Source organism: Ascaphus truei, chromosome 17, assembly GCF_040206685.1.
Source record: "Ascaphus truei isolate aAscTru1 chromosome 17, aAscTru1.hap1, whole genome shotgun sequence".
Lineage (NCBI taxonomy): Eukaryota > Metazoa > Chordata > Amphibia > Anura > Ascaphidae > Ascaphus > Ascaphus truei.
In genome coordinates, this window is record NC_134499.1 from 23,774,030 (window position 1) to 23,801,076 (window position 27,047).

Consider the following 27,047-nt stretch of genomic DNA (forward strand, 5'->3'; position numbering starts at 1 on the left):
GCCTCCTATCGATCTCTCTGTGGGGGTACCCCAGGGCTCGGTCATGGGACGTCTTCTCTTTTCTCTGTACACACTGTCTCTAGGTGACCTAATCACATCTCTTGGGTTTAAATATCACCTCTATGCCGACGACACACAAATCTTATTTTTAACCCCTGACCTTACACCTGCTGTACAGACCAAAGTTTCTGAATGTCTCTGCGATATCATCCTGGTTGGCCCTCCGCCAACTTAAACTCAACATGTCAAAAACAGAGCTCCTCATACTTCCTCCCAAACCTGGCCCTACTACCCGCTTCCACATTACTGTTGGAAGTACCATAATTCACCCAGTAGTCCAAGCACGCTGCCATGGGTCACACTCGACTGCTCTCTCACATTCAAAACGTTTGTAAAACCTGTTGCTTTTTCCTCCGTAATATTACAGATATGCGCTTTCCTCTGTTGCTCGACTGCTAAAACTCTGACACGGGCCCTCATTCTCTCCAGTCTCGATTACTGTAACCTGCTGTCCAGCCTCTCACCTGTTTCCCCTACAATCTATCCTAAACGCGGCTGCCAGAATCACTCTACTCTTTCCTAAATCTGTCTCAGCATCTCCCCTGCTGAAATCACTCTCCTGGCTTCCTATCAAATCCTGCATCTAATTCTCCTCACTTTTAAAGCGTCACACTCTTCTGCCCCTCCTTACATCTCAGACCTAATTTCTCTCTATGCACCATCCCGACTCGTGCATTCTGCTCAAGGATGTCTTCTCTCTACCCCCTTTGTATCTAAAGCCCTCTCCCGCCTTAAACCTCTCACTTGACTGCCCCACACCTCTAGAATGCCCTTCCCCTCAATACCGGACTAGCACCCTCTCTATCCACCTTTAGGACCCACCTGCTTAAAATAGCATACATGTATCGTGGCTAAATACTCTACACCTCATACATAAACCTTGGCCCCCTGCAGACGCACTTACCAGAATGCCCTCCTACTGTCTCTGTACATTCTTCCTACCTACCAATTAGATTGTAAGCTCTTCGGAGCAGGAAATGTTACTTTTATGCCTGAAGCACTTATTCCCATGATCTGTTATTTGTATTATTTGTTAGTTAATGGTGCTATAAAGACATACAAAACAATACAATATATATCGGTGTGTATGAAAGAATCCATACGAAGTCCTCTTGTTTTTTTATATAGATATCTTTTTAATCCAAAGGAAGGCCAAAACAAAGAGGTTTTTGAAGGATCACATTTTCCAACACTTTCCCACCCCGTGACCCAAATTAAAGTGACAAGCATTTACATGCAGTTTTGCCAGGGTGCCATTTTGTTTAGGGGGTAAAGTCAGCTACCGTCCAGCAGCCTGACCGGAGTGTTCAGCATGGTCCATCCCAAACCTTGGGCCTTAGTGGTGGGCCCCACTAATAATATTGGTAAGAAGCAGTTAGGGAATGGAACTGTTGTAAAACCTTTTTTTTTATATACTAAGAGACAATTGTTATACACAGATTCAAAGCTGCACAAATTATACAGAATATACGTATAGCCTTCAGCGTGTTGTAGACATGCAATTTAATGCCCTTCATAGCTAGAAGCCTTCTACTGCAGGGGCGGCCAACTCCAGTCCTCAAGGGCCACCAAATGGTTAGGTTTTAAGGATATCCCTGCTTCAGCACAGGTGACTCAATCAGTGGCTCAGTTGAATGACAGCTTGATTGAGCGACCTGTGCTGAAGCAGGGATATCCCCAATACCTGGCCTGTTGGTGACCCTTGAAGAGTGGAGTTGGCCACCCCTTTTCCACAGCAATGAAACCTTTTAACAATTGTCCGCAGCCTTACTTCCAACCCTCCCCACTGATAAAGTATAAACATTAAAATAAGCCCCTTTTCATTCTCTCTCAAAAAATGAATAATTGATTTATTGCAAAACCAAAGAATTTAATTACACAGAAATAATTTAATGTTAAGTAATGACTACACATATAGGTATATGTAAGAGATTATTTTTCTCGTGGGCTTGTAAATAAAATTTAAAAAAAAAAGCCAAAACTTAAACTTTTTCTAATGTACACTATTTTTTTCTTCTTTTTTTTATACAAGATAGTTTTGATTTCTACATTTACATATTAAACAGCTTTATTTTAAAATGCTTTTCATGTTTAATCTCCATGAGTTTTGAATGGCAGCAGGAACTAATGTAGTCTTTGTTGTAAAAGTTCATCAATCTGAGCCCTATACATGTTTTTCACATCTTCCAAATCAAGTTTCAGTTCTTCTGCCTCCTCCGCTTTCTCTCCGTACATCTGCAGGATGGTGTTGTATCGCTGGTCTAAATCCTGAAACACACAATACATTATGTTTATTATCTGCGACATTTAGGTACAAGCATTATAGTGTTGTGCAGCTGCTGTTTCATCACAAAATAGTTCCCAAATGAGATGAGCGTTTGCTGCTGTAACACCTGATGGGAACGAGAATTAAAAGGTGCATAAGAACAAATCTCTCCGGGAGATTTGAACAAAACATTTTCACAGTAAGTTCCATAAAGAGTGACACACTAATCATTTGCATGTCATTACCCAGAATCCGTGGTGGCAGTGGAAGCACGGTTTGCGAGGCAATAATATGGAAAAACAGGGTTGCATATCTTTTTGAGACATGCAAATGCACAAGTGGTATTTTTGACTGTACACAGTAAGCGTTTAATTTTTTTTTTCCATTAAGTACATACTTGTAATTAATCTTTTAAACGGATGCATTTCTATTGTTATTTTTTACTATCCAACATTCCAAAGGGTACGTCGCCTGTAATTAAAGCATAGGTAAGATCTAAGTGGTTTATTTTTCTTTTTTAGCATTGGATCGATCCAGCTGGTCCTCCAGAACTGAACCCGTTATTTTAAGTTCTCTCTTCCACTTTTGGGAGGTATATCTGGCTACCCAAGATCACGGGTTCCACAGGTATCTCAAGACACAAGGGGGGTCCCCGGGGCTGAAAATAATGTGGTTTAACTCCAGAGCAAACCCTAGTTCCAATGCTGTAAATAATATATTGATTTTAGGCAGGATTGCTATTTTAAAGCAGCAATCTCTTCCAATATATAAATATGTTATAATCTTACCTCAACTGTGGAGTCCCTGACATCCAGGGACCCCCGTTTCAGAAATGACAAATATGGCCATGGAGTCACCAATAGAAAGTCCTTTCCACTGGCGGTCGGAGCGAGCCCCGACACCTCTTTATATCTGCCCGGGGTAAGAACTGCAGGAAACAGGGGGTCCCTGGAGGTCAAAGCACCACAGAGCAGCTCCGAGGGCCCTCAGGTTCTGGGAACAGCGCAGATTGCTGCTTTAAGTGCAGAGGGGGCCATATATTAAGGTCTCCCAACTACAAACAGGGTCAGAACTGCACCAAATGTATTAAAGCAAAACATACTACGGAACCTTATTCTTCCCTTTGTCATTTCTTACGGGCTCATTGTTTGTCCGTTATAGGAGGCTGCATATTGCCATCTGTTAAGAACATGCTTCATCTACAGAAGATAGTGTACATAGAGCGCCCTCTTCTGGAAAAGGGTAGTAACACACACACCCTTGGAGTTGCACTGCAATGGCCTGTAATTTTGTCTATCTTCAACAGCTGTCCCTAAATAGTAGCGATGTGAAAACCTGATATCAAGCGAAATTGGCGCTTTTTTTAAATCCTGAAAATAGCCGCGCCTCAGGCCGGGCTCACGGACGATGCATCAAGTCAATGTGCATCGTAATTTCATTTCAATGCGTTAAATTGCGAAACTCTAAAAATCACGATATTTGCTTAATGCAAAGACTATAGATAGGGCACACGACATGTTTAGCTCACTACCTGACGATATTTCGCAGAAATCTTACCAATTTGGCGACATTATTAGCCCTTTCAGGCTGTTTCGAAATAAGAGGTTTTTTTTTGGGGGGGGGGGGGGGGGAAACCCTTACAATTTCGCAAATGCTTTTGAGATTTTTGCAAATCTCTACCAAGTACCTTTTTTGCTTCAACTTTTTGGGGTTAACAGAAATGTACTAGAACCTTTATTTTGTTGACTCTACATGTTACAGTTCTTGCCATAATAATCTCATGCGTTATATGATTAAAGTTCATCTACACATGGTAGAAATGCAGGCAAATCTGACATTTTCACTCACTTTCATTTGCACACTGAGTTTGGGTATTTCCTTCACTTTTTCCTCAAGTTCATCAGTGAGATTGTTTAATTTAACGACTTCTTCAGCTAATATCGAGCGAGTTCGTTCCAGGTTCCCAATTTCAAGCTGCAATTAAAACGTTTATTAGTGACACAAGCATGACAAAGTGTATTTCAAGCAATTTTAGTTCAAAGGTTGTTGAAACTTGGTATTCAAAAAAAGAAATAAAATCCCAGCTTCGGACCAAAAATGATTAAACCTGCCCAGTTACAATAGTGCACAAACTAATTTAGCGTGAGATTAGGTGACAAGAATTTGCTCAGTGTTGTCGTCATATGTTTGAACTCTACTTTATAAAAGCTTATATAAATCACTGGTCTTGAAATATATATTAAACTCGTACAAGGACGAGGTGGGGGTTCTCATTCGGAAAAAACAAAGGAGCAGCCCAGACCCCCATCCGTTTTATTTTGAACCCTCGCCCTTTACCCGGATGGGAAGCAGGAATCATTGGAGCGGACACATGTTAATTTCAGCTTCAGGGACCGCCTGGCTCCTGAGATACTTACTGCTAAAAGTAGCACGTTGAAATCTCCTGTGTCCCGCGTGCCAATAGGAAGCATCAGTGGAGGCTTCCTATTGGCCCGTGTGACTTGGGGTATAGAAATATTATGAAGTATCAGCGCTATGTTTAGCGATAAGTGAACAAGGGAGTCCATGGAGCTGAAATGAACACGGTTCTGTTGCAAGAACCCACTGCTTCTGTCCAGGTAATGAAACGGAGGGGAGACAGCAGATTTAAGCCCTTCTGCAGTGTACTGGGTCCCAGATGTACTAGCCGGTACCAATCTTTAGCACAATTTTAATAAATCTAAAGAATATTCGGTCACTGAGCAATATATTGAGCATTATTCTCTCCCAGTTCCTTTCTAAAGTGGTCTATTTTCTTGGGTAAAACAATAAAGATATACATTTTACAAAATATTTAGCCAAATAATCAGATGTAAATCTAATGCGACCAGAATTTTTTTTGTTTTACCTGCAACTGAGCAATCTCCCCTTCCCGAAGTTTCAACTGAGACTGTAAGTTTTCAATCACACTTGAGCCAGCTCCCAGCCTTACAGCCTCATACAGATTACTTCCAGCCGCCGACATACTCATTAAACTATAAGAGTGATCGTGGCAATCATCCTGCATTGAAAGACAAACAGAAGAACATTGGCCGCAAAGAAGGATTGTGCTCCATAAAAGTGGGTTTTATAAATACATTCAACCTAATGTTGTCTCCTGAGACTAAACGGATTTTAGAGCTGGAGTGTGGGGATATGCAAGACATCAGGACTTCATTAATCCAAATCAGAAAGTCCTCAATGAAGAGTCTGCACATTATTTCAGAAATACATACGCACTATTGACTGTTTAGATGCAATTTCAGAACCGCTCTGCATAATATGCACATTTCTGTGATATTACAATACACCAGAGTCATTTGGGTAGGGGGGCCTACACTCCCCATTGGGTACCAAATACTTATTTATAGGTATATAACCGGTTTCAACTTCATTCACTAACTACCGCACTTGCACTGTAATCCATAGCAATAACATTATTATATATATTTACTATACTGCATATTCTTGCACACAGACTCAATAACAGAAAAAGGAAAAAAATAAATTAAATAATGTACAACTACCAACTCATGCGCACATAATTATCCCTACAACCCGGGAACAGTAAACCTACACTACATTATAAAGAAGTCAGATCTCCCTACCTGCGAGATGAACGATGCCTGAAGGCCGGACATGTCGGTCCCGCTGATCGAACTCGAGCGTGACAATGTTGGGGTACTTGCGCCAGTCTCCGCAGAGGGAAAAACGTAAGATTTACGCTCCTTAAAAAAAAAAAAAACCACATCAATAACACAAAAGGTGCAACTGGACAAACGCAGAGAGTACAAGAATAGGACGACTTAACCCTTTGCGGGCCGGAGGGGACCACGTGACTGATGACCGATGACGGAAGGGGAGGCGTCCTCCATATCCGTGACACATCCTCATAGATCACATTCTGCACTCCACAGAAACGGAGGAGATTGGCATGTAGCTACTATGTCATTGTGCCCCGGGATTGCCCGAGCCTATGACGTAGTAGCTACATCTGTGGGGCGCCCAAAGGGTTAAAGTGGCTTATTGCCATCCTTGGCATTTGTAGCGTCTCAGAAGCTTTTAGAAACACAGTTTCATACTCAATCTAAATGTCACTGGGAAAGTTGTCCTTAAAGCGGCAATCCAAGCCATTTATTTACATTGGATTGAAGCAGGGGGTCACTGGATCTGAACCCCATTAAATTTCCTCTCTGGGGACCACCTGCTTCTGGAAATACTTACTTCCGTAGTGGGTATCCGGTAGCCGCTCCGGCTCGCATCCAGGGTTCCCTGCAGGCCAATTTCAAAGCTCCCAGATCCTGCGGGCCAATAGGAAGTCGTGACGTTGCCCAGTGCAGTTTCCTATTGGCCTGCGTGACGCGGGAGCTTTAAACCGCAGAGCGATACTGGCACCCCCTTTGGAGGCAAGTATCTCTGGAAACAGGGGGTCCCTGGGACTGAAATTAGCGGGGTTCAGCTGCAAAGACCCCTGTATAAAAAAAAATAATTTAAAAAAATGGGAATTGCTCCTTTGAGGGAGAAACATTATATTTCCCCATTTTGTTCACTTGTAATATTTGAAAAGATTTGTTTTAATCTTGCAGACTTTGCAATTTGTCCTGAAACCCTCCAAAAAATAATAATACTCAAGGAAGAATGTGCAATACCTTTTCTTTAACCGCTTCCTGCGAAAGCAGCAACTTTTTCTTCTCTTGCTCCACTCTCATTTTCTCCATTTCCAGTTGACTAGTTAAAAGGGTCTTAAAAAAATGTTTTTTTTAATATATATATATATATATATATTATATATATATATATATACAGTGTTCGACAAACCTATATATATATATATATATATATATATATATATATATATATATATATATATATATATATATATATATATATATATATATATATATATATATATATATACACACACAAATGTAAATACAACTGTATGCTCATCTGCATGTCTTAGGCAGGTCTGCAACCCCGCCTTTCACCATTATCACCCAGCACCCAGCACTTCCACTGCAGCAAGGGATTCTGGGGAATGACATGCAAATGAGCACACAGTGCCACTTTTTGCTTCAAAAACCATTTTTAACATGATATATACATATAAATAAATTTAAAAAAGTGAACTTTTGCAATGAACTAAATAAAGAGAGGCAATTTTGGAAAAATTAGGAGAACTATATCCACATATACCAATAACAGACCTTTTCTCTCCTTGCTTCTTCCAGGGTTTTTCTCTGCTCTAGCCTCAGATTTTCCAATTCCACCTGATTTCTTTAAGAAGGGGTAGGGAAAAATAAAGAGAGAGAAGCATTTAATGGTTATTTCTTTAGATAAGTGGCCGGCGCCAAGACTTGGAAATAAACATTTGTACTGGTTTGTTTTTCAATGAATACAGGATAAAAGCTTTAGATGTGCCACAACAAACTCTACACCGGGGATGGCCAAATCCAGTCCTCAAGGGCCGCCAACAGATAAGGTTTTGAGAATATCCCTGCTTCAGCACAGGTAGCTAAATCAGTGGCTCATGTGGCCACCTGTGCTGACGCAGGAGTATCCTCAAAACCTGATATGTTGGCAGCCCTTGAGGACAGAAGTTGAGCACCCCCTGCTTTCCTAAATAAAGATGTGCAAATGTCTTCACAACATTTTGTTTCCCCAACAATGTCTCTTTATTTTGATTCCCACTGTCCAAATAAAAATGCACAAAAAGAACAGTATAAAGGGTCACGTGAGTTCAGTTGTGCAAATGTGTTGAACTGTGCTACGTGAAATTTGTCACAAAAAACTTCAGCGAAAAGTCTGCAGATTTCAAATCCTCCGCAACTACATATGTTGTCGCCATTATAGTTCAGGTTAGGAGTAACATACAAACAGCGTAAATGAAAGGCAACGTTTACTTAGAAGGATTCCTGGAGGAGTAGTCTTCAGGAGGAGCAATCGGAGAGTGGGGTGTAACAAACCTGCAAAGAAAATACTGCTTCACGTTTTTCTGATTCTGTTTTGCTGTGACCTAGTGATAATGACGTTACACACACACCTGCTGTGCTCCTCTTCCATGTTTGTTAACCTGGATTTCTCCAATTCTAATTGAGCCTGGAGCCTGTTTTTTTCTTGCCTAAGCAGTCTGTTCTGAGATTCAATGGATGACATGTGAGTCTTGATGGAAAGAAGTTCTTCTGTGCACGCCCGTTCTTTTTCTACTGCAGATGCCAGCAACGTCTGGGATTCCGCTATTGGAAAGTAAAAGCAAGTGACGAATATTGTCAGTGACACTGCACACATCCTACTGGGAGGATCTGAGCAAATCTTCTGTATTACAGAAACCCCAAATGGATCTTGTGTTAAGGCATGGTTTGGCAACATCTAAAACAAAGTGCTGGTGAGCAAAGCTAAGAGGCCAACATTGTTGGGCATGTCAATTAGCAACAGAAAATGTAGGTAACAGAAATAGAAAGGAATAATGAGCTGAAAGTGCTATTCAGGTATAAAAGGAAGAATACGGCACAAACAAAAACATGCAATCCTTTTTCCATTGTTCTTGTTCCACATTGAGAATCGAACGCGTTAAAATGTAAACCTAGCAATAAAAATACATTTTACCCAAAATAAATCTGATGTTGGCATTTAGCAAACAAAGAACAATGCAAACAGCTGCTGTTGGTGAAGAGTTCAGTCCAGGCGTCACGGTTGACCTGTTGTACGTACACAGAATGGATCACGTAACTTCCAGGGAATGCTTTGTTTGCAACGGATCCCTCTGATATTTGGCCGTGATTATGATCATCACTCAGAGTTTTCACATTGGTATAGTACTGTATTTGTGCATATTTAGAAAGCCCTCTCATAGCAATGCTTGAGGCGGATTCTGGTTGTACTTTAATTTAAAAAAAAATACCCAAGTACTTAATAAGCGATGTATGCCGGTATGTATCGAGCTCTGATATGGGATATAGCACCTGATTCGGTATTAACTGCCAGATCAGCTGTGATACTTGGCATCGGAGCTTGATAAATCTGCCCCTTAGACCAGGGGTGCGCAAACTGGGGGGCACGCCCATCAGGGGGGGCTCAGCGGTTACAGAGGACTCGCGCTCTTCAGCGCGAGGCCTCTAACTCAGCGCTGCGCAATCTTTCCTACTCGCGCCCCCCCCTCCTTTTTCCCTCCCTGCTTGCGCCGCCCCTCCCCCCCGGCGTCAAATGACGTCGCAGGGTCACGTGATGTCACGTTGCCATGACAATGTGATGTCACATGGCCACGCGACGTCATTTGATGCCGCATTACATTCTCTTCGGCGACGCATCGCCATGGTAAGTGAAGTTGCAGAGGCCTCACGCGATCCCCCGGCATTAATTAAAATGCCTTGGGGGAAGAGCATGGGACCCCTGCAACTGCTGCGCCCCCCCTGAATAATCTTGCGCCCCCCAGTTTGTGCGCCGGTGCTCTAACTCGACAAAATTCAGCCGACTCGGACGAATTATCCCCATAGCAACGTGGCGTCTTTGGGGTCACGTGATACGACCCCAGCGGCGTCGTTTGATGCCGGATTAAAAGGTATGGGGGAAGGGAGGTGGGGAGAGCCGGCTGGGGGGCGCAGCACAGGAAGTCTGCGCACCTCTGCCTTAGATGACCATATTCACACTTTAGGAAGATTCAAATGCCATTTATGTGAATGGGGCTAAAATCTTCCTGAGCAAAGGGAAGACTGCATCAAAGCGTACGGTAAGGAGGAGGTGGGGTTTATGGGCAGTCAGTGTGTCTTACTGAGTCTATCAGAAAGATTCTTCTCCAAATGTTCCCAGGATGAGGTTTGGGCTGCTAAGGTTGCTTGGAGATTTTCGATCTGGCGAAGCAACGGCCTAGTGGCAGATGTTACACTTTGACTCAGCTCCTGGTTTCGGGTCTCGGCCTCCTGGAGTCTCTGCAATATTAAAAACACCACCTTTGGATTTCACTTTGTTTTTTGTAATGCAAGGGTCACATAATACAAGGGTCACCTATTCTGCATTCAGCCTGAAGTGGGAGACAGTTATTTAAACAATGGTAGTTCTTGCCTAAAAATGAAATCCCATATAGCAATTCCATGCAGATCTACCAACTCAAAACGTACCTGCTGTAATTCAGCAATTTCCTGGCGCAGGTAGTCCTCCTTCCTCGCTGCTTGCTGTTCTGCGCGTTGCAGTGCCAGTCTCAGATCGGCTACCTACAATTGTAACAAAGAAAACATTTCAGTTAAGAGACCACACGGCATAAATACGCTTACGGAAACTTCATATGCAAAAACTGCATGAAAATGCATTGGGGCATTACTGTATTAGTCCTGGAGAAATGTAGAATGTTTGCGGGCAAAAAAACCAGTAAAATATACATTACCACAATTTAAAAATGTATAAATCCAAAGTGGGGAGGAGGGGAGGGGTAGTTTTAGCCCACGTTTGTAGGTTGTGATACCTATTATTTATTTAATTATTTTTTTCTACACAGGATTAAAGCAGGGGGTCTCTGGAGCTGAACCCCATTCATTTCAACTCAGTGTCCCCTGCTTCAGGAATAATTGCCTCCGCAGAGGGTGCCGGTAGCCACTCCAGCTAAGCTAACTGGGGTTTAAAGCGCCCTCGTCACACGGGCCAATAGGAAGCCGAACCGGGTGACGTTACGGCTTCCTATTGGCCAACTGGGCGTGGTAGCTTTGAAACGCCCCCATAATGTGAACCCTGGTAGCCGAGCATAGCAGCTACCGGCACCAACTAAGGAGGTAAGCATCCCCGGAAGCAGGGGGTCCCTGGAGCTGAAATGAATAGGGTTCAGCTCCGGAGACCTCCTGCTTCAATCCTGGGTAAAAAAAAAAATGCTTGAATTGCTGCATTAAAAGGACCAACGGAAGAGCTCGTCATAGATGAAAATATGGTGTGCAGAGTTTGCAAAACCTCACTGTTTGTTTTCTTCCAACAACTGCACAAAGCATCCATTTGGTTTATAAAGCTCTGTACAAAAAGACATTGATCAAGAACTCTCATGTTAATCCCTTAAAAATAGAGATGGGCAAACTGTTCGCCGGAATTTGTATTCGCTGCAAATGTATCATTTTCCCCGCGTGTTTGAATATTCGCAAATTTATTAGTTCCAAAAAAGTCTCCACTAGATTTTTTTTTTTTTTTTTTAGATTTAAAAATACTAAATTGGAGAACAAGAAAATATTTCAAAACCATATTCGAGTATCGCAAAAATGCAAAAAGAAACCTGCAAACCAAATTTCAACACCTTCGCCCACGTCTGCTTAAAAGATCCGACATTAAAGAATGTGCGTTACTGTTTGTAACGACTGTTTGTAACACACTTGCCTGGATCCCCAGTGCCTCTTGCTGCTGCTGAGACTCCTCCTTGGCTTTCTCCAATGCAACACACAGCTCTCCTTTTGCTCTGATCTCACAACTTAATGCAACTTCCTGGGCCTCACTGGCTTTTGTTGCATTTGCTTTGTGCAGTTCTGCAAGCTCTCTAAAAACAGTCGGCAGAAACACACCTTTTATTGTAGGCCGATATAAAAACAAGTGAGCAAAGCTACAAGGCAATAAAACCTACAATCTATGATCCAGATATTACAGGTCATTCAAACAGGGAGGGAAACCACACAACGTATGGATAAATCAAATGTCCCTGAAGACGCTTCCGAGCTCGGCAGAGGAAGAAAACCATAGTAACAAACCGTAGCGTCCGTAGGAACTAGATAATCCAGCACTGGATTAGAGATCAAACATAAAACGATTTAAAGCATAGCAAGTGTCATGCAAGAGTCCCAAGGTTTCGGTCCCCAGGGGAGACACTTCTTCAGGGGTATATGATCCAGTGCTAGTTTATATAGTTCTTGTGGACTCTAAAGTTCATTCCTATGATTCAGATATTAAGAATGGCTGTGACCTATAAAAAGGTGAAAATAAAAGATGCAATCCTCTCAGGTCTTGCTTACCTAAGAGAACAATTCACTTTATGAACATATTTGCCTCTCGGCTAGAAAAAGGTCACGGGTGACTTGGATTCTCACCAATACGAATTACACACATGCATTTTTAATTGACAAAACTGACAAAGGTAACATCATAGAGCTTTGCTTTATGGTTTATATAGTAACAAATGTTATATAATATATGTTTTACTCATAGAAAACGGCTTGTGGTGGATAAACATTCACATAACTGCTCTCGGCTCTCTCCTTACCTGTAGGCGCCATCAAGGGCAGACTGGAGACTGCGATTTTTTTCTTGAAGGTCGTCCAGGTCGACCTGATGTCGTCCAAGATCTTTGTCTTGCCTTTCGACCGCACTGCTGAGCTTCCTGATGCTGTCTCTGTGCTGTTTCTCAACCTCATCCTTATCATCAAATGCCTAAAAGGAAAAGCAGTTTAGTTATCCCACTTTCTCCCAAAGCATGCAACAATTGCACTGGAAACATTTAAAAGATTTGCTAGCAGATGCATGTAGAAGCACAAAATGAAATTTGAGACAAATTAATAATGGGTCATAGCGTAATGATCCAAAAAATAACAAAAATAAACAAGGTATAATTTTAATTTAAAACATCAGTGGATAAGAGATTTCAAGAGGCAGTCCATGCCATTTTTTTTAATACAGGATTGAAGCAGGGGGTCTCCGGAGCTGAACCCCATTCATTTCGGCTCCAGGGCCCCTCTGCTTCCAGAGGAACTTACCTCTGTAGTGGGTAACAGTAGGCACACCAGGGTTCACTATAAGGACGCGCCTACGCCCTGTGGGCCAATAGAAAGCTGTGACATCACCCGGTGGGGCTTCCTATTGTCCCATGTAACACGGAAGCTGAAAACTGCAGGAAATACCGGCACCCCCTTCGGAGTTAAGTATCTCTGGGAGCAGGAGGTCCCCTGAGCTGAAATGAATGTGGTTCAGCTCCGGAGACCCCCCGGCTTCAAACCTGTATTAAAAAATAAAGGGAAAAAAACCCAGCTTGGATTGCTCCTTTAAAACCGCTGCAAATTATGTTTGAGGGACCCATTTCCCACCCAAACCTTTCCAGCATTCATCAGCCCATCAATCTATAACATTTAGGCTGCAATTCCCTCAAAGGACTTGCAGAACTTAATAAGGCCGGTTGTGGAGACGCATATTTTACTTTTCAACCAAAAACGAATAATTTTAAACACTGAAATGTTTACATGGGTATATAATTTAGAGCAGCAACCTGGGGGGCACAAAACTTTCTGGGGGGGGCACGGCACTTACAGAGGCCCCACATTCTTCCCCAAAGCATTTTAATTGAATGCCGGGAAGCGCGCATGTGGCTTCTGTAACCAACTTACCTGGTCTCCGGCGGCTTCTGACGACACGTCGTCAAATGCCGCCACGGGGTCATATGACGTCGCATTGCCATGCCACATGACGTTATGGCATCAGAAAACGCCGGAGAACAGGTAGGTGGGGGGTGGTGCAAGACCAGGAAGGGGGGCGCTGACTTAAAAGTTTCCTGAAATCCCGATTTAGAGTATTCTCCACCGTAGCACAAAATAACATTACATGGAAAATCAGTGAAAAGAAAATTAGTGCTTAACGCTAGTAATATAGATAAACAGTGCCAAAAAAAACATTTAAAAGTTCACATGAAATAATTCAATATTCATTGACCATGAGCTGCCTGAAAAGTTGGCTGATTTCATTGGAAGCCAGAGAGTAAACTGGGCTGGAAAAACGACTCTTATGGCACTTGACAATGAGAATGTCACAAACTAAGCGTGTGAATTCAAACCCAACGTCAGCTGGCAATCTGGAAAATCTGCGTTGCTGTGGGATTGTTCTCCGTGGATCGTGGTGAAGTTACACGTGAAAGAAAGGGAATAGACACGAATGCTGCTCTAGTGTATTACCTCAAAATTGAAATTAAATACCATATGCGATGGACAATTAATGAGAGAAAAAAAAAAAAAATAATAATAATTATATATATATATATATATATATATATATATATATATATATATATATATATATATATATATATATATATATATATATATATATATATATATATTTGTGAAAACTGTACATAATACTGCGCTCCTCCCTATAGAAGTTTGCTGCAGGTAAAAAGATAGGCTTTAACATATAGAAAAACAAAAAGAACGATTCCTGCGCTCCTACCAATTAGGCTAAAATAAAATAATATTCTCATGAAAAAGGGTATTTAGTTAAACCCTTTGGCCAAAGTGTTTATAAGCCTGCATGCCACGTCAAGGCATACCGTTTAATGCAGGTACCTACACTATATATGTAATAGCTGTCCTATGGACAAGTGAAAAAAGTGAAAGGGGGTTAAATAAAGCATGAGCTTATGTGGGTAGTGCAATTAAAATCTGGCAAAAGCCAGTATCTCTATATACAGTATATCTATATATATATATATATATATATATATATATATATATCTATATATATATATATATATATATATATATATATATATATATATATATATATATATATATATATATATACAGTGTTCGACAAACCTATAAATTTGCTCGCCCCGGGCGAGTGGATTTAACATCGTGGCGAGCTCCTATTGGCCCAAGCAGCACACGTTTGGTACTAGGTGGCGAGTACATTTTTTTGTTCGGCGAGTAGATTTTTTGGTGATTTGTCGACCACTGTGTGTGTATATATATATATATATATATATATATATATATATATATATTGTTTTTTATATCATTATTTGTCTAGCCCCATAACAGTCGTTTTTCCAGCCCACAAGAAATCATTTGCATTCAAGATAAAAAATAACCAGTGAATCCGATGATACGTGGTCTAAGTGTCCAAGTCAAATCTAACATTTTATTACCGAAAGAATAAAAAAAAATATTGATATGCAGCTATATAAACTTTACTGTATTTAAGAGAACATTTAAAAACCGACCTGTTTTAAAAGCTGCAATTCTTCTTCAAGCTCTCGGATCTTTTTGGTCTGTTTGGTTATGATGTTTTCATGTTCCTTTTCCTTCACGCGTAACTTCTTGATAATGTTGGAGTTGTGTAATTGTTGTTTTGAAAGCTTCTCCCCTATAAAAACAGGACGGGTAGCATTGGTGGAGGATGAGGACCCTAGTCGCCCGATCCGTAAGATATCACTAATGCATTGCCAGATCTATTCCTTACCCAGTTCCAGAACCGTTACCAGAACTTTTATGCGCTGGGTGTAATATTTCCTACGTGATTGCATAGAAGGTGCTGGCTGCAAATGTTAAATCTTCCTCCTTTGTGCACAAAATACAATTGTTTATTTGTATCGAGTATTGAAAGCTGTCGTGAAGTCGTATAATCCAATGGAATTGCTTTTGCAATCCGAGTACTAACCTGTCACACCAAATCGTCACACCAAATCGCCCCGTGTGTTTAATATAACTCTCACACACGTCATCGCAATGCTCACGCTTTTCTTTTCACATTTGAAGGGAAAAGGTTTAACACAAACCAAATCAATAAAGAACCCAATAGACCTCCCTGTATCTAAACCAAACTATACATCTACTTCACCCCATAAGGGCCAAAAATAATACAAAACCAGGGGGGGGGGATTAGCACTCGAAAATTTAATTATTCTAATGTTATTCATTACAATATATATTTTAAATGGTTTTTTTTGAAGAACAAAATTGTGAATATGTATATTTAAGTGATTTAAGTGCTGGTTCCCTCATTGTCCTGTTTTGCAAGTCAATGAACATGCCCGATATACATACAGTATATGATAGATGTCACATACCTTCCTCCAGTAAGCCTTTAATTTGCTCATCCTTCTCTTTCATTATTTCAGCCGTTTCACTAGAGTTTAATCTTGTGGATAATTCATCTTTCATACACTTTACTTCCTAGGAATTAAAGAGGAAGGTCAAAAGTGAATCTATATTACACATTATAGGGCTCATAGTCCACTATTCATTCACAACAAATGAAGCCACGGGTTGCAGTATATTGCCAGAAATACCTGGGTAGCTCATGCGGCTTAAAGCTGCACAGACGAGGCCTCATTTCAGGCCGCAATAGTCAATACCTGCTTAAATTGACACATTCTGTGCATCTATCAAAATAACAGCAACATAGACTCGACTAGAGGGCCATCGTAAATCGTTAACATTAGATAGGACAATGTTATCCAAGTGAAAACGTGAACATTTACACAATAATAACATTACATATTTACACTATGTATAATGGTTAGAAAAGAAGCCAAGAAGGGAGGAATTTACAGTATGATGGGAACAACTAAAGTAACTCATTCTATAGGGAACACAATGGAATATGTTTATGCCCCAGGAACATCAGAAATATTATGCACCAAAATATCTGTACACTGTGTGGGAACAGAAGGGTATAAATATTCTGGTACAGTATCACTTATAGTATGCCAATTTATTCCATTGTGTTTTTTTACTCAGAAATTAATGCAAAGCAAGCTCATTTTTATTCTACAATTACAAAATCAAAAAGTATATAATGCCAGTGCCCAGACGAAGACAGCCACACTTTATTAACACACACACACACACACACACACACACACACACACACACACACACACACACACAGTGGAGCCTTAATTACCTTTTTTGCTGCGTCTCTCTCTTTGCATGCTACCTGGGCTCTTCTTTCAGCTTCTGCGATCCGATGTGTAAATTCTTCTCTCAGCGATGAAATACTGTTACTTTCCTCTTGCACTCTTATCATTTCACTGCAGCAACATAACCAAGAAATATGCCTTATTGCCTTTAGAACGTTGTATTGCTACATGCTTTCAGCTACAAAAGCACATCTGAACTCCTGTACCACTGTTATGATCTCTAGATTACACCACCCTTATTACATAAATGACATTTCTATAACACTTTGTAAGTTACATCACTGCTCAACTACTGGAGACAGAAAGACATCCCTGCATGGGAAGAACTATGGGCTCTGTATCAAAGGCAAAACGTTGCAGCAAAGATGCTTTTTTTGTCGCAATTTGCACGGATATACACGTGCCAGACTATGTCCATCTGTAAATCTTAGTTGACCCATTTTCGGGTATGTCTGCGTCGGGATGTGGGTTTTATGGAGCAAGTGAGAGGAGTTAGGGTGGGGTTACATGTGCATATCAGCACTGGTTTATGTACTAAACATTGTTTTTTTTCTGGGACCTTAAAGCCGGTGCAAGTCTTATTAGCGCAGAATACCAGCGCAGCGTGCAACAAATTCTACAACATTAGAAATACCCTTTATAACGAGGTCGGGTTTCAGGCAGAAAATAATGCCATTGTTTTTAGGCAGCTGCGTCAGCGCACACCTACCTCCCGATACAGAGCCCTGTGTCTTCTGCAATCTAGACCAGTAGTGCTCAACTCCAGTCCTCAAGATCTCCCCAACAGGTCAGGTTTTAAAGATATCCAAGATTCAACACAGGTGGCTCAATCAGTGGTTTAGTCGAAGACTGCATCACCTGTGCTGAAGCATGGATAGCTTCAAGACCTGACCTGTTTTGGGGTCTTAAGCCTCCCTGATGTAGATGATAAAAAAAGGAAGTGTACGGCGGGATAGAAAGGTTACATGTGAATACTTACTCTTTCATGTTGTCACAGGCTTCCTCTAGGTTTGCTTTTTCTTTGCTTACTGACAATAGCTGGTTTTCCCTTTTTTCCAACCGGTTTGTAAGTTCATCAATTATCTTTAAACAATAGAAAACAGTCATAGGCTGGCACTGATTATTATTTGATGGCTATGGTTAAGTGATGTTCACTTATCTTTAAACCAAAAAACAGTGCATTTGTATATACACATACATATCTGAATACACACAGTTTAAAAGTTTAGAGAGCGCTCAGCGCGCCATGTCCCCGCAGCAGCACCACAGGAGTGGGGAAGAGTGGCCCACACACTTCCCCCCCCCCCCTACTAATCACGCAGTGTGTGTGTGTGTGTGAGAGTGTGAGAGAGAGATGCACAGATACAGTGTCTACCCTGTAGAAAGGTGGATTCCTGTTGTCCATTTGGCAGAGATATACATTAGAAGCAGAGTGAATTTTCTATAAAGCAAGGAATTATTACTGCAGCCTCCTTGCTGTTATTTCCCTCCCCCCTCCCCAGTTTACCTTCTGCATATCTTCAGCCGTGTAATAAACCTTTGGCTCAGCCACCTGAAACTCCAGTGACACTTCCTGATTGAGATCTTCTGCTTCATGCACCTGAATAGCATCCGGCTGCTCGGAGTTCACAGGGGTTGCACTCCTTCCGCTTTCTTCCATTTCTATTTCTTCAGAGGAGTGCACAACTAGCGTTTCATTCAGCTCTTGGTCAGATTTACTTTCTACAGCGTCGGTTCCATCAGCCTTTGGAGAGGACCTGCCGACGCCGGTGGATACCAAAGTACATCCTCTCCCTGATTGCTCATCATCAGAATTGATTTCACTTACACTGCGGCTGTCCAGGGACTGTACGCTGAAAGAGTCTATCCTTTCAAATGCATCGGAGGAAGAGCAGCTCTCGGTGAGCTTTGGAAACTCATCTAAGCGGTTGTATTCTGCACAGGCGGAGGGAGACAGAAGCTGAAAGGAAGTCTGCATTAAATGGAGGCTTGCTTTGGAATCGGAGACTTCTTGCCTTGAGCTGCCCGAGCTTTCGCTTATCACACTTTCATGGTCCAACACCTCAATATCACTGGTTGTGGAGGTCCCGGAGGAGAAAGTACTTATAGGTGGTGATGGGGTGTTGCTCTGCCGATCTTCATGCTTTTCATCTTTAGCATCTAGTGAATTGTCCTTATTTTCAGGCATAACCGTTGGAGAAGGGCTGCTGGATTCTCCTTCAGGCCTGGGTTCCAGAACCACATGATCTTTCAGGTCTTCAGAACTTCCATCAGAATCTTGACTAGCCTTTTCAATGTCACATTTTTCCTCCTCAGTAACCTCTATATTTTCTAACACTAGTTGCTCTGCAGGTATACCAGGTGTTTCCAAATCTTGTGTTGGACTTGCACATTGTTCTGTCTTTTGTAGCTTGGTCTCTGGTTCATTTTCCGGCTTGGCTGTGTGTATGGATTGTGGTGAAACACTTTTTACTTCTTCTTTGGGTCTTTGTGATTTGGTTGGAGGCCTGGATACCACAGAAAGCTCTGTGACAGGATTCACCTCCGCAGAAGAGAGAAAGGCACCGAAGAAATTCTCAGATTCATCCACTACTGTTCTTCTTACAGGCGAGGTGATCGCAGTTGGGGATAGCACCACCTGCGTTTCAGATTCTTCCGAATTCCCCCCCCAGTTTGAATTTTCCCAGCTCCCTTTAATAGGTGGACCGCTGCCTAAAAAACAAAGAAAATAAGAGTGACCATTTGACAGAATGCATATACTATGTCAAATCTTCCAATTTCAGTAGCACTTGTGCAATAATAAATTTAGATAATTACCACGGTAACAAAAATGAGTGCAACCTTATCTAAAACTCTTCTATATAATTAACATTTTCTTGGATAGTTTAAGACCACATTGTTCAAATAATTAAGGCTAAAATAATATGTAACATTTATTTCTACATATCACAGAAAATGTACAGCCTACAATATACTTTTACTACATAACCTGGCTTGTCAGATAAAGTGAGCACTGCGACTTTCATGCAACTCTAACTTATGAATACGCATCGGCCATGCAGGGTACTGTTCTCGCTCTGGCATGAACTGCCAGTGACTTGAAATATACAGTTACCACAAGATAAAGCGCAATACCCCACATTGCACGCTGAGGATTCCTGGCAAATGCCGGAACCAGAGTGTATGCTAGGGGAGCGGCTATCACCGCACTCGCAAAGCAGGATAGTTTGTACTGTTGCCGATTGCACTAATGACTGGCAGGTCAGTCCGCACCGCAGCATAGGCGCCAGGTTCACATTTTTAGGCGCCGAGGATTTTCGCTCCCTGCGGCTCAAGTTAAGCAATAAAACTCAGATGGCTGCATTTGAAAACAACACATATCATGTTCAATATCCACATATCAATGCACAAGCAGTAATGTAACATGTTAACACGAACACACAAACCAATATTGCTGGCGACTCCGGCAAAGAAAAGAGCGGAAGCACAATTCAATTAAAACGTGGACGATGAGAGCTGGTAGTTATTAAAGAAAATAACGTGCTTTTCACTTGATTGCTATTTAATTACTGATCATGGTTTTTGCAATTTAGTAACTATAGTCTTAAATAGGTGGTTTTAAACATTGTAATATTTCCATTACTAATTGCCTATAGTAGCAGTGGCCTTTGTTACATATATATGTACACTAGCTGATATACCTGGCGTTGCCCGGGATGTAAACACATAATGGGTAGTATTATTTATAAATCGTGGAACAATAGGTGACTATTTGTTGTAAAGGTTGGATAATAATGTTGAAAAGAAAGATGGAATAAAATGTAATACGATGTTGTTGTTTAAAAATGGTTTATTGTAAAGACACCACAGTACAATGTATATTTTGGTGACATAAGAGATGTAAAAATATGATGACTGTGTCTTGCCATGGTGTGAGGCGGCGGGTGGCGCGTGGGTTGTGAGTGCTGTCTGTGAGTGCGGGTCCTGCTAGGGTGTGAGGCGGCGGGTGGCGCATGCGTTGTGAGTGCTGTCTGTGAGTGGGGGTCCTGCTAGGGTGTGAGGCGGCGGGAGGCGCGTGGGTTGTGAGTGCTGTCTGTGAGTGGGGGTCCTGCTAGGGTGTGAGGCGGCGGGTCAGTGATGTCGGTGCGTATTGGGCGGGAGGCAGCAGGTGTGTGAGTGGCGACAGGTGTGTGTTGAGTGCGTGCGGCAGCTGTGAGGCAGAGGCGGCCGGGTGAAAGGCAGAGGGGGGTGGAGGTGGAGGAGGGGGTGGAGGGGGGGGGAGTGGAGGGGGGGGAAGTGGAGGGGGGGGGAGTGGAGGGGGGGAGGGAGTGGAAGGGGGGAGGGAGTGGAGGGGGGGAGGGAGTGGAGGGGGGGAGGGAGTGGAGGGGGGGAGAGGGAATGGAGGGGGGGTGAAGGTGGAGGTGGGGGGAAGGGAGTGGAAGGGGGGGAAGGGAGTGGAAGGGGGAATATGTATTGTCATAATTTATGTATCCGCTTGCCCCCCCCCCCCGTCCGGGCGTCCGTTCCCCCGCTGGCCGCCCTCCCTGCTTGTTCTCCGATGGCTCGGGCCTCTCCCCCCCCCCCCGATGGCTCGGCCGCTTCCCCCCCCCGCCGGCCGCTTGCTCCCCCGATGGGTCGTCCGGCCAATGGAGGTGCATGCAGGCGGCGGCAGGAAGCGCCATGTGTGGTCCTGGCCTGAGGCGCGATGCAATGGTGCGCTCCCCCGGCCGGCTGCTCCGCCGCTTGTTCCTGGGCGGTTGAGGCGGGACGCGCAGGGGTGTTCTGCGGCAGGGGTTTAAGGTGTGAGGCAGGAGGGTTGTGAGGCGCAGGGTGTAAGGTGTGAGGCGCAGGGTGTAAGGGTGAGGCGACACGCCTGCGGGAGGGGTGTGAGGCGCAGGGTGTATTGTCTTACCTGGGCTGCTGCACATCGTGTGGTAGGCCATCTTGGAGAGGAGCACGCGGTGTGAGGGTGAGTGGTGTGTGTGAGGGTGAGTGAGTGAGTGTGTGTGACCACACCGGCCAATGAGAGGTGGGGTCGGGCGGGCCAAGGGAGCCATCTCATTGGCCTGAGGCGGAGTGACGGGCCAAAGGTCCAATGCGATTGCCCCTAGACCCAGGGAGACACAGGACAGACAGACGTGACATACATACAACGGTTTGAGATTATATATATATATATATAGATAGATAGATAGATAGAGATAGATAAATGTAATTCTTTGACATTTTTGTAGGTGGATTTGCTTGCCTTCTTTAATGACATCAGCATTTTACTAACAAGATTTAAAGCCGCTACTAATAATAAAGCAGGAAGGCACTAAGGAATTGTGAGTGCATGAAAAATCTAAAGTATAAGTTAATGAATAAAAAAAGTGTAAATATTTGCTTTCTTCCAATGCTCCTATCCCCGCCCTGTATTTAAATGTCGGCATGCGATATAAAGAGCTACGTTCATGGGTGGCACTGCATAGAGAATAAATAATAATGACATCATCCAGCTAATCACAGCCATAAACATACTCTCCTACTTAACCCTCAGGGCGGGCGAAAGAGATATACAGGCACATGCATAGCTAGTGACACATATACAGGGACACAGGACGAGCGACACATATACAGGGACACAGGACGAGCGACACATATACAGGGACACAGGACGAGCGACACATATACAGGGACACAGGACGAGCGACACATATACAGGGACACAGGACGAGCGACACATATACAGGGACACAGGACGAGCGACACATATACAGGGACACAGGACGAGCGACACATATACAGGACACGCAGGATGAGCGACATATACAGGACACGCAGGATGAGCGACGGCGATATACAGGGACACGCAGGGCTGGTTACGGCGATATACAGAGACACGCAGGACTGAGGCAGCGATATACAGAGACTCGCAGGGCTGGTGACAGCGATATACAGACACACGCAGGGCTGGTGACAGCTATATACAGGGACACGCAGGGCTGGTGACAGCTATATACATGGACACGCAGGGCTGGTGACGGCGATATACATGGACACGCAGGACTGAGGCAGCGATATACAGAGACACGCAGGGCTAGTGACGGCGATATACAGGGACACGCAGGGCTGGTGACGGCGATATACAGAGACACGCAGGGCTAGTGACGGCAATATACAAGGACACGCAGGGCTGGTGACGGCGATATACAGGGACACGCAGGACTGAGGCAGCGATATACAGAGACACGCAGGGCTAGTGACGGCGATATACAGGGACACGCAGGGCTGGTGACGGCGATATACAGAGACACGCAGGGCTAGTGACGGCAATATACAAGGACACGCAGGGCTGGTGACGGCGATATACAGGGACACGCAGGGCTGGTGACGGCGATATACAGGGTCACGCAGGGCTGGTGACAGCTATATACAGGGACACGCAGGGCTGGTGACAGCTATATACATGGACACGCAGGGCTGGTGACAGCGATATACAGGGACACGCAGGGCTGGTGACGGCGATATACAGGGACACGCAGGACTGAGGCAGCGATATACAGAGACACGCAGGGCTAGTGACGGCGATATACAGGGACACGCAGGGCTGGTGACGGCGATATACAGAGACACGCAGGGCTAGTGACGGCAATATACAAGGACACGCAGGGCTGGTGACGGCGATATACAGGGACACGCAGGGCTGGTGACGTCGATATACAGGGACACGCAGGGCTGGTGACGGCGATATACAGGGACACGCAGGGCTGGTGACGGCGATAAACAGAGACACGCAGGGCTGGTGACGGTGATATACAGAGACACGCAGGGCTGGTGACAGTGATATACAGAGACACGCAGGGCTAGTGACGGCGATATACAGAGACACGCAGGGCTGGTGACGGCGATATACAGGGACACGCAGGGCTGAGGCAGCGATATACAGGGACACGCAGGGCTGAGGCAGCGATATACAGGGACACGCAGGGCTGAGGCAGCGATATACAGAGACACGCAGGGCTGAGGCAGTGATATACAGAGACACGCAGGGCTGAGGCAGTGATATACAGGGACACGCAGGGCTGAGGCAGTGATATACAGAGACACGCAGGGCTGAGGCAGTGATATACAGAGACACGCAGGGCTGAGGCAGTGATATACAGAGACACGCAGGACTGGTGACGGCGATATACAGAGACACGCAGGGCTGGTGACGGCGATATACAGAGACACGCAGGGCTGAGGCAGTGATATACAGAGACACGCAGGGCTGAGGCAGTGATATACAGGGACACGCAGGGCTGGTGACAGCGATATACAGAGACACGCAGGACTGAGGCAGTGATATACAGAGACACGCAGGGCTGAGGCAGTGATATACAGGGACACGCAGGGCTGAGGCAGTGATATACAGAGACACGCAGGACTGAGGCAGTGATATACAGAGACACGCAGGACTGAGGCAGTGATATACAGAGACACGCAGGGCTGAGGCAGTGATATACAGGGACACGCAGGGCTGAGGCAGTGATATACAGACACACGCAGGGCTGAGGCAGTGATATACAGACACACGCAGGGCTGAGGCAGCGATATACAGAGACACGCAGGGCTGAGGCAGCGATATACAGAGACACGCAGGGCTGAGGCAGTGATATACAGGGACACGCAGGGCTGAGGCAGTGATATACAGAGACACGCAGGGCTGAGGCAGCGATATACAGAGACACGCAGGGCTGAGGCAGTGATATACAGAGACACGCAGGGCTGAGGCAGCGATATACAGAGACACGCAGGGCTGGTGACAGCGATATACAGAGACACGCAGGACTGAGGCAGTGATATACAGGGACACGCAGGGCTGAGGCAGTGATATACAGAGACACGCAGGGCTGAGGCAGCGATATACAGAGACACGCAGGGCTGAGGCAGCGATATACAGAGACACGCAGGGCTGAGGCAGTGATATACAGAGACACGCAGGGCTGAGGCAGCGATATACAGAGACACGCAGGGCTGAGGCAGTGATATACAGAGACACGCAGGGCTGAGGCAGTGATATACAGAGACACGCAGGGCTGAGGCAGTGATATACAGAGACATGCAGGGCTGAGGCAGTGATATACAGAGACACGCAGGGCTGAGGCAGTGATATACAGGGACACGCAGGGCTGAGGCAGTGATATACAGGGACACGCAGGGCTGAGGCAGTGATATACAGGGACACGCAGGGCTGAGGCAGTGATATACAGAGACACGCAGGGCTGAGGCAGTGATATACAGAGACACGCAGGGCTGAGGCAGTGATATACAGGGACACGCAGGGCTGAGGCAGTGATATACAGAGACACGCAGGGCTGAGGCAGTGATATACAGAGACACGCAGGGCTGAGGCAGTGATATACAGGGACACGCAGGGCTGAGGCAGTGATATACAGAGACACGCAGGGCTGAGGCAGTGATATACAGGGACACGCAGGGCTGAGGCAGTGATATACAGGGACACGCAGGGCTGAGGCAGTGATATACAGAGACACGCAGGGCTGAGGCAGTGATATACAGAGACACGCAGGGCTGAGGCAGTGATATACAGAGACACGCAGGGCTGAGGCAGTGATATACAGGGACACGCAGGGCTGAGGCAGTGATATACAGAGACACGCAGGGCTGGTGACAGCGATATACAGAGACACGCAGGGCTGGTGACAGCGATATACAGAGACACGCAGGGCTGGTGACAGCGATATACAGAGACACGCAGGACTGAGGCAGCGATATACAGAGACACGCAGGACTGAGGCAGCGATATACAGAGAGTGCCTCAATTTAGTTCCTTTACATATGTAGAACACGCCCACGGTAATTGAAGCAGATTGCACAAGGTGCTAATGACAGCGGCCTACTGGGCGAGCAACCCAGGCCCACTGGGGGATACTGGGCGAGAGACAGAGAGCTATACTCAGAAAGACACGCGACTGTTCCCCAGACCCGCACGGTCACGCAGCAGGCGAGGGCCTACTCCTCACGTACCCGCCTCAGACGGGAGGATGATGGCGCCGGCCCAGGCCGCCTCGTCCTCCTGGATGTCCAGCACCCTGTCGATGGATTTCTGCGCCTGAGACAGCGCCTGCTTGGCGAAGCTGGAGAGATGCGAAGCGTTAAACCAGCTCATTCTGCCGACTCGCACACTCCCTCTCCCCCGGGGCCCAGGCGGCGGGCACACCGGCGGGATCCCGGGCTCCGGGCACCGCGTCTCCTCAGCGCTTCCCCGACACGTCGCAGTAAACAAACCCCGCTGTGACATCATCTCCCCGCGACCGCTGCAGTCACAAGGGGCGGGGCGGCCACGTGTCCAGTGGGCTGAGCTGCACCGTGTAGTGTACAGTATATATTATATTAATGTATGTATTACATTTATACCCACTATTATAATGTAATTGTTTATTTAGAGTTATCTACGTTTTAGTCCCCATAGAGACCTTTCTAATTCTAAATATATGTTTAAATTGGGTGGGGTGTGTTACTGTAATCTAATTTTTGATGCATTGAAAATCTTACGAAAAATTATATGTCAGCATTATGCAAGGATTAATAAACCGCTGTCCTATATACATTTTCATTATTTAAAGTTACTAGGGAGTTTGTGTGAAATACTGTACCTAGATATTTAAGCAACTTCTATGAAATTAGCTGGGGCAGAAAGTCCTAAGGGCCACATCTAGGCACTTTGGTCCACAGGCCACCAGTTAAAAGCCCTGATCGAGGGGGTACATCAGAAAATAAAATTCACAACATGTTCCCAAGACCAATTAGTGAGAATATTTTTTCCTGCATGCACTGTGGGCTGTATCTTTCCTTTAGTCACTTGCGTTTGTGCGAGTGTATGTTTTCTGTAGCTAATGTTCTGAAGTAAATGTCCAACTTTTAGCCTGGTGTTGGGTCTTATGGGGTGTACAACAAAATGATAGTGACAACTCAAATACTGTACAGGTATCATCGGGAATACGTAATCTTGCTCCATATATTTGGTCCAGCTCTTGTTCAAGGAGAAACCAACACCCCTAAAACCTATATTTA

General features: G+C 44.5%; 1 protein-coding gene across 2 annotated transcripts; it reads right to left on the bottom strand.

Annotated features, from left to right (window-relative positions):
• Positions 1–1,172: 1,172 nt before the first annotated feature.
• Positions 1,173–26,269, bottom strand: TMF1 (TATA element modulatory factor 1). 2 transcript variants are annotated; one of them, XM_075574285.1, is made up of 18 exons: positions 26,001–26,269; positions 18,496–19,700; positions 17,968–18,071; positions 16,973–17,099; positions 16,134–16,239; positions 15,288–15,430; positions 12,564–12,730; positions 11,690–11,846; positions 10,459–10,551; positions 10,113–10,269; positions 8,388–8,580; positions 8,248–8,310; positions 7,552–7,621; positions 6,994–7,086; positions 5,953–6,072; positions 5,214–5,366; positions 4,175–4,300; positions 1,173–2,328 (listed from the first exon to the last, which is right to left on the bottom strand). In XM_075574285.1, the coding sequence occupies exons 1-18, from the start codon at positions 26,140–26,142 to the stop codon at positions 2,185–2,187; spliced, it is 3,363 nt and encodes a 1,120-aa protein (XP_075430400.1). In that variant the 5' UTR covers positions 26,143–26,269; the 3' UTR covers positions 1,173–2,184. The 2 variants fall into 2 exon arrangements, with proteins under 2 accessions (XP_075430400.1, XP_075430401.1); XM_075574286.1 differs by lacking the exon at positions 8,248–8,310.
• Between the last annotated feature and the right edge of the window lie 778 nt (positions 26,270–27,047).

Coding starts and splice junctions, on each gene's coding strand:
- TMF1 (XM_075574285.1), bottom strand. CDS start 26,142: ATGAGCTGGTTTAACGCTTCGCATCTCTCCAGCTTCGCCAAGCAGGCG. Junction 8,581..10,112: donor GAATCTTTCTGATAGACTCA/GTAAGACACACT, acceptor ACTTTCCAATAG/CGGAATCCCAGACGTTGCTG. Junction 7,622..8,247: donor TCCTCCAGGAATCCTTCTAA/GTAAACGTTGCC, acceptor CCCTTCTTAAAG/AAATCAGGTGGAATTGGAAA.